Source organism: Rhincodon typus, chromosome 9, assembly GCF_021869965.1.
Source record: "Rhincodon typus isolate 14 chromosome 9, sRhiTyp1.1, whole genome shotgun sequence".
Lineage (NCBI taxonomy): Eukaryota > Metazoa > Chordata > Chondrichthyes > Orectolobiformes > Rhincodontidae > Rhincodon > Rhincodon typus.
Window position 1 is genome coordinate 13,200,210 of NC_063340.1, and position 8,890 is coordinate 13,209,099.

Consider the following 8,890-nt stretch of genomic DNA (forward strand, 5'->3'; position numbering starts at 1 on the left):
AGCAAGAAAAGGGACTGCCCTGCTTCCCAATATTCTACCCACTAGCACTTCCAGGCTCCTGTCTGGGAAGTGGGATACAAGCTTTCCTTTCTGACCCATTTCCTAAGTGTAAATAGTTGGGTGTCACATCTTAATAGGCAGTTTCTGGCTTGCAACCCAAGGTAATTTGCAGCTGGGCTTTAAATATGGTGCCAGCAGTATGAATGCCACTAGGTCTGGGCAATGGCAAGTGCTCTGCAATTCCATGAGAATAGGGCCAAAGAGCTGCACTGTACAATTAATGAGGTGAAAAGCAGAAGATTGAGAGAAAAAAGTTACTGTGAGACTGGATGCCATATGTCTCACTCAACAAAAACTAAATGAAAATAGGAAAATTCTGCCCCAAGTTTGCTTGGGGACTGCAGTAACGGGACTGAAATACTGAGGTTCTTTGTCTGGTGAAACATGTCTAGCATGAAACAATTTCCAAACTTCATTTACACATCTTGACTGCCTGAACACAATTACCTACCCAAATTTATTTTCAATGATGGAGGCTGGGGAAGTAAACAACCACTCTCCATATCAAACAATTTGGTACTACATTCTATGAAGTCATTAAATACATTTCTCAAAAAACAGCTATTAGTAGTCAAGTGCTATTCAGTGAATGATGGCTACAACAACCTTTATTCAAAAAAAAAATCATTACGTTGATCAAACTACACTGGAGTAAATCACCACTTAATTAGAAACAAATTGCTACTTCATTGATGCTGGAGCTTCCCAAAACTGCCTGCTTCAGGGCATATGCGTAAAGGCTTACGAACATAAATGGTTTTAAAAATACACACTCTTCAAATAAGCACTTAGTTAACAAAAAAAATGACACCATCAGCCTCTTCCACAAGTTTGGAAACTTAAGACAAATTGATAGCACAACGTCCTGGGTAGTAAAATAGGCTCTTGCATCCACAACATTCAGCATTTACTTTTATATAATCAGCACTTCAACCTCTTGAACTGTACTGACAAAATTAGCTAGTATCCAATTCCAGTGACAAGCCAGATGAAACTGGAACATTCCCTTGAAATAAAGCTTCTACTCCAAATGATTCTGATTTCTCCTTAAAAACATGACATTCATAACAGCAGACAGAACACAGATTATAAACTGTTCTGATGAGGTTTTACTGGACCTGAAATGATTATTTTGCTTTCTCTACACAGCCAGCCCTGCTGAGTTTCTCCAATAATGCCTGTTTTTGTTACAGTTTATAAAGACTGAACTGCTAAAAGAGGAGCTTGCCATCTGTCTCCTCTTTCTTGTCAGAGGGAGCAAAATCCAATTGTCATTGACAAGCCACGTGCCTTAAGTGACAAGAGAACCATGAAGTCTTCTTCACTTAGACATGCGTTAGTGCTGTTTCTGTAGCATATAGTACTTGAACTATATGAGAGAAAGACTCAAATAGATGAAGCAATAAAATGTCACATTGGTAACATGGAAAATCTGGTACTAAAAACAATGGAAAACTGGAACGTGAACCCATGATAATCTGATGCACCAGTGATACTGGAAATATACAGAGGGCATTGTCTAAAATCTTCTAACCATACACAAATTAAAATGTTAATATGTATCTGACTCTCAGTGGCAAAATTGTAACACTCCTCCTCCAGATTTTCTTTCATGTCTCAGTTTGGAGGTGGGAACTAGACACTCATGTTAGTGAGCTCCATTAGTGCACAGAAATGGAAACATCAATCTCAATATGCTAAAAATGCAGAACAAGTATAATAAAATCAGATATGGTTTGTTATGAGTGATAGGTTTTGCAAGGTTATTAAATTTCTGCCATACGAATACCAAACAAGGTAAGTTTGCTACCCTTGCCAATTGGAGTATAGGTGATTACAAATTTATTGTAAAGGAAAGCATGAACGATCAATACCATTAAACAGGATGAAATTTAAAAACACCCAGTCACTACCGCCATTCAAACTGAGCCCAGTATTATAGACACCTGATAAGTCTAGAACTTCATTTGTGCATCTCCAACAATAATAGCTTAATATCAGCTAAGCCCGAGGGGGTTCAAAGAAGTTTTCAAATTAGAGGTTGTTAGCCAATATTGTTGAAGAGTGAAGCCTAAATTTACATGAAAGAAACAGTGTAAACGTTCTCTATACAGAAGTGTACATACATCATCTAACATCAGAAAATGTTAAAATGACACCCCCACCCCCCAGCTTCACCTTCTTTTGACTCCCTCCCATGTCTTTGATTTGTCATGATTCTTATCAGGTATCCTGTATTTGGTGAGCAGAAAGATCCTCCGCTACAATTTCAACTGACTTCAGCCCTTCCCATAAACTCCAATTGCTAGCCAGTGATTTTCACCTCTTTCTTAGGTCACCATCTAAAACTAAACCATATTTATTTAAAACTATCTGGTGTCCCAGATAGCTCAATCTAACCTTCCCAGCTCATAGTCTTGGTAATGGAAAGACAAAGACTGCCAATTTGCCTCTCTGTAGCATTGTCAATCTCTAGCTCTCCCTTAGCACATCTGAACATTCATGCATTTTTTAAAAAAAGGCTATTACAAAGCTCTCCCCAGCAGACATGACACGTTGATCCGTCTGGAAACTTGATTCATCCAAAACCTTACTGTCTATATCCTAACTTGTACTGGATCCTAAGTTCCACCTCTGCCTTGGTGGGATTCAATCCTGGGTCCCCAGAATATTACATGGATCTCTGATTATTAGTGCAGTGACAGTTCTTTTGGCGAACCGTGTTACGCCAAATTCTGAAAGTATATCATAGAATTATACTTGATATCTTCTTTCTGACTTCAAAGTTTGTGACAATCTTCCTTATGCTTAATTTTTATTTTTTGGCATTCCGAATCATACAAATGTGGAAATGAAATTTCAATAAACAGTCTCACACCTGAACCTAGAGAAGGATTCAAGGTTTTTAAAAAAAAACCTTAAATAGGTCAGAAGTACAACAGTTTGTCAAATAAAATAAGCACATTACTACCATGATAAATTTGGCATGCAATGCATAAAACAGAACTCAGCTGCTTTTAACATTCGATAAATTATTTTACTAAAATCAAAGGTTTTTCCAAGAATTATTCTTCACATTTATTTTGGAATATTCATAGTTTACTTTACTGTATTACAATACACTTTATTTTGACTTTAAATTAAAACTTGAACAACGCTGTCTACAAAACAAATGATTTTATTACCTGATCCTCACTCACAATGCCTCGGTGTATCACATGATAAAAGTGCACTAAGAAATCAGAGTTTGGCAAGACATCTTGGCGTTTGGTCATAATGTCACAGATTAGCCTGTATGCTTGCAGTTTTCCCTCCTTGTATTCATTGGGCAGAGTCGTTGCCTTAAAAAGGTGACAACAATACAATTAAACAGTCACAGTTTCTGAAAGCTTAGACTTAATCTCTAATTACATTTCAAAAAATGTCTTGATCTACACTACACTTATGCCCATTTTACTGTATGTAAACTGTATCAAAATCAATAGCACATCAATCTGTAGTGTGAATTCTGTTTCTCTTTCCACAGATGCTGCCTTAACTGCTGAGTATTTGTGGCATTCTGTGTTTTTAAATACTTCAGGTTTCCAACGTATGCCGCATTTTGCTTTCATTTGTATATTTAATTGGAATTTACTGACTTTTGTACAAAACAAAATTTAGAAGTGTCTTACAGCCAAATGGAATACTGAAATTAAAAGTAAAGTGAAAGGAATTTTCCAATTTGATAATAGATCATTGTCAGAAAAAGGTATATTCTTATAATTTAATGGAATAAGAAAGCAAAATAATGGAATAGCTCTTCATTCATCTCATTTCTAAATAAACCAAAATATGATTATAACTTTCATTACCCTCAAATAACTGGCCCATTAATGTTTTCCACATACTGGTATTTGTTCTTTACCACAACTTCTCTCTTCATCCCACAACATAGTTGAAATGCCCACTCAGCTTGTAGTTCACAGTTCTGATAACAGATTACAACTGAAACCTTGACCTGACGTTTCTCATCACAAGTGCTGACTAAGTCTGCTTTGAACAAATTTTTGTTTCCAAGTTGCAATGTGCAACTTTTAGAATCAGAGGAATTATACCAGGTTACCTTAAATAACCAGGACACAAACATACGAAGAGGTGGAATGAGAATTGGAGATTGTGGCGAATTTTGATTATCCAGACTGACACCCAGATTGTCTCTAACCTAGAAAAGAAAAACACAAACAATCTTAGGCCTGTTAAAAAGAACAAGTGGCTCACAACACAATATAATAGATTAGCTGTTAAATTAGCCACTTTGGTTTACCAAAACCATAAGATGTGGGAGAAGTAGGCCATTCAGCCCATCGAGTCTGCTCTGCCATTCAAATAATCTTCAATTATGTTTCCCGTGAAGATTCCTAACAAAGAAAAACTTAAAAATTGAAGCTATATTGCTTAGTGACTTACTCTAACTGTATCTTTTGGATATTTGGCTGCAAAACAATAAATTAAGGTGAAATTCAAGCACTAGTCCTAATGATGGAATATTTCACAGTCGCTACACCATATCAAAACAACATGGTATAGGAGCGAAGCATAATTTTCACAGCTACCAGTTGAGATTTTGAAAGGATGTGGGTGTGGCACATACTTGACACCCCACCATCATTGTAACCAATTTGAACTCCACCTGCACCCACAACATATCAAGTGTTTACCCAACTGGTATGTCAATCCCTTCACCTTACAAACAAAGTGGCTCCAGAGTCATCAAATACTGGAAAATGACAGAAATGATTGTGAAAATGGACCGTGGTTTCAATGCTAATTCACTTGGCTGTATGAATGCCTAGATTATGCTAGAGATGATTCATGGCCCAGATGATCACAAGGATAATTCCTCCAGAATGTAAGTAAACGTGTATATATTTGTCCAATCTGGCTTAGAAATAGGGTTTCCAAAATGTGGTTGAAATATTGAGGCCCTTATCAGACAAAATATCTGAGCTTTCATTGATATTTAACATTTAAACATACAAAGTGTTACGGTGCAGGAGGAGATGTTTTAACAAATCGTATCTGGTCTGGCTGAAAAGGAGCCATCCAGTCAAATCAAATCTTACAGCTCATGAACTGTACCTATTTAAGTTTTATCACCAAGTACACGTCCAAAATGTTTTTTTTTTAAATGCAGATATTCTTTTTTACCACTATGACCTTTTGTGGGTCTTGAGCTCCATACTCCACACTAACTTAAAGATTAAATTTCACTGGCTGGCTATTTACAAGAGAAATAAGAGTTTGTACACTTGAAAGAGTTTGACTTTGTGGTGAATTTAATTCATACCTACTACATAAACACAGCAACTTGATATTTTAGTACAGAGGTAGACAGAATGCTATTGTTGCACAAAGCCAATGGTGAAGCGGCACAGCTTGGACAGCAACTTTGGATACCTCTGTAATACCATCTTCATCTAAATCTGATGTGGTCTTTACATACAAAATGTTAAAGGGCCCTTGACTGAGCGGATAGGAAGGAATGAATTCTGTTAACAGAGGTCAACAGCTGGGTAACAAGGATTTAAGGTTTTTGATGGAAGTTTTGAAGGAAATTGCAAAATGTGTTTCACCTGAAGTGGCCTTATCTAAAGATTCTTTCAGCAAGGGGAGGTCCAGAGCCTGTGTCCCTCAATGCCATTTTCTCCAAATGACTGCGGCACATTACCACTGCAGCTGGATGCCCAAGATACCATCACAGAACTGTGATATCTGCTGGAGCAGGAGGTGGGATTTGAAGGGATGGCTGACCACCCTAACTCAGTAGCCATCAAGGTGCCAGATACATTACATTTTTATGCGATTGGCTGCTTCCAGGAATCCACTGAGGAACTGTGCGGGATCTCTTAATCTTGAGCCCCAAATATATCGAGGCTGATAATGATGAAGCGTGTGACAGATCACACTAGTTCTTGTTTTCCTGTTATGAGGTCTGTACTACAGCCAAGGTAGTAACATTTGCCAATATAGCTGGCAGCCCCATGGCAAGGCACTTTTGTCACATCATGTTGAGATTGCCAGATCCTAACGCAGACTCCATCAATACAAGAGGATCCGATTCCACCAAAGTACAAGTCATTTGTGATCATCAGGCACCCACCTCTTACAGATCTGCACCAGCTACCCTCAAAGCTGCTTTGATGCCTATATCCTTGAGACACTAAGGTACCTGTTTCATTTCAAGGGTCGGATGCCTTACAAAGAGGGCTACTGCAGAACAAGGATATCCTTTCACAATCCAAATGGAAGACCAAGGACATCCTTTCACTATTCAACTGAAGCCAAGGCCACGTGTAAATGTAATGCAACCCATTCCTCTACCAAAGTCATTGTGGAACAAGGTGATGGGCCTCCTGAAGATGAGGTTCCGATATGTGAATTGGTTTGCAGGAGCCTTGCACAAGTCGAGACAGAATGAGCCACATAATCCTTGCATGTTGTACTACATACAACTGGAGCGGGCAAAGAGGGAATGTTACACATGCTGAACAGCTGGGAGAGTGGCAGCAGTCTTCCAAGGATGGAGGTAAGGACATTGAGAGGAAGAGCATTACTTTCAACAGGGCAGAGCGACGCAGCATCTGGTGCGACGAGCCAGACTGACATGGTTTATACCCACTCCCAATAAAACTGGACTTGGCTGACTATTATTTACTGACTATAAATTTGTTGTTGTTCAAAAAGGTAAGCACCACCCTATTTAGTCCCAGGAGCAAATGCAGAATTTTTTTTTGTTTTTTCTTTGCACTTCGTGTCATTCAAAAAAAGTTATTGTTTTCATCTGTTTGAAGGCTTTATGTTGATGCTTCATGTTGAATAATGCAAGATGTGATGCTAGACTAGGCATTAGGAAAAGACTGGCACTCACTTAGACAGGGTTCTAGCACTGTATGGTGCCAAGAACAGGCAGCCTGCGCATCTGTGGACAGAAAGCAGAATTACCGCTTCAGATCCACCGATCCTTCTTCAGAACCCTTGGTGTCAGACCTGTTCAGTTTTCCCAGTAATTGCTGTTTTTCTTTCAGATTTCCAGCACCTGCAGTTTTTCTTTTTTGGTTAGCTTGTGCATCAGCATTCTTGTAGCTGTAGTTACTATGACAGTCTATTAGACATATGATGATGTAAAGTAGCAATAAATTTACAAATGAGAAATTCACTTCCAATGAAGTGTCAACCATACCACTGATATGCTGTCAGAATCTTTTCTTTTTCATTTCCCTCCTATTAGGCAAACTGTTCTATGCACGGCTATTCATGTTTGACAGCGATTAACCTTGCACACAGTTGGGCTTTAGTTTTTTTTTAAAAAAAAGTTCACTTCTGGGACATGGGCATTGCTGGCTGGCCAGCATTTATTGTCCATCCCTAGCTGCCCTTCAGAAGGTGGTGGTGAGCTACCTTCTTGCACTGCTGCAGTCTACATGGTGTAGGTTGACCCACAATCCCCTTCAGGAGAGAATTCCAGGATTTTAATCCAGCAACAGTGAAGGAACGGTGATATATTTCCAAGTCAGGATGGTAAGTGGCTTGGACGAACTTGCAGGTGGTTGTGTTCCCATGTATCTGCTGCCCTTGTCCTTCTAGATAAAAGTGGCTGTAGGTTTGGAAGGTGCTATCTAAGGATCATTGGCGAATATCTGCAGGGCATCTTTGTAGCTAGTACACACCGCTACTGAGCACTGTGGTGGAGGGAGTGGATGTAGTTCCAAACAAGCAGGCCTCTTTGCCCTGGATATTGTCAAGCTTGAACATTGTTACAGCTGCACCCATCAAGGCAAGTGCAGAGTATTGAATCACACTGCTGACTTGTGCCTCTGAACTCTCTTGTAGCCACTGTGTTTATGTGATAAGTCCAGTTAAGTTTCTGGTTAATGGTAACCCCCACGATGGCACTGGGTTTGGAAATTCTGCATGGTCTTGGCAGTGGCAAATATTTGCACGGCAGTGAGTAAAAGATAGCCTGACAGCAACAGCAGAGAAGCATGGCGCATAAATAGTGAGACAAAGGCGAAAGGGTTACAGGAGACAATTCACTAGAGCTTACCCTCGAAGAACTGACCAGATTTTTAGTGAAATTATATAGAATCATAGAATCCCTAGTGTGGAAAGAGGCCCTTCAGCCCAACAAGTCCACACCGACTCTTGGAGAATCCCACCCAGTCCAATCCCCCTAGAACCCACCTAGGCTACATATCCCTGAACACTACGGGCAATTTAGTATGTCTAATCCACCTAAGCCTGCACATTTTTGGACCGTGGGAAGAAACTGGAGCACCAGCAGGAAACCCATACAGACACGGGGACAATGTCCAAACTCCACACAGACAGTCGCCCAAGGGTTTTTTCTTCATCCTTTTAATCTAATCTTTGCTTTATTTATCTTTCTGCACTTGTTTCAACATTGAATTTACCTGCTGTAATTCACATTCGTAGTCCATTCTTAGCCCATCTCCTTTCAATCCAACAATTTGATTGGTTCAGGAGATAAATAGCTGCTCTCCTTGTTCGCTTAGGTTGCAAATACCATTCTGTTCATTGCAACATTATCAGTTCATACATTCAGCCCTTATCACAAAAAAATCGGAAAACCTCAAATGCGCAAGTATCTTTAAAAGCAAAATTTACCCCAAAGTATCTTAACACAATTAATAAATATAACAAACTAATGAGACAGCGGTTATTGAACAATTTACAATGTTGAGTGTTTCAGCATGTATGATGGGTTAAGTGTCCGGTCAAAATCTGTATTCAAACATTTGCGAAATGTTGAGATAACAAGGTGTAGAGCTGG

General features: G+C 39.2%; 1 protein-coding gene across 1 annotated transcript in view; it reads right to left on the reverse strand.

The window, feature by feature from the left end:
- Nucleotides 1–1,396: 1,396 nt before the first annotated feature.
- The window catches only part of LOC125483979 (ral GTPase-activating protein subunit alpha-2-like), a 42,492-nt gene continuing 34,998 nt past the window's right edge, over nt 1,397–8,890 (reverse strand). The window contains exons 8-10 of the mRNA XM_048600909.1: nt 4,163–4,261; nt 3,246–3,401; nt 1,397–1,429 (exon numbers count right to left, since the gene is read on the reverse strand). Of these exons, the coding sequence (XP_048456866.1) occupies nt 1,397–1,429; nt 3,246–3,401; nt 4,163–4,261 (288 nt within the window). The remainder of the gene's footprint in view (nt 1,430–3,245; nt 3,402–4,162; nt 4,262–8,890) is intronic.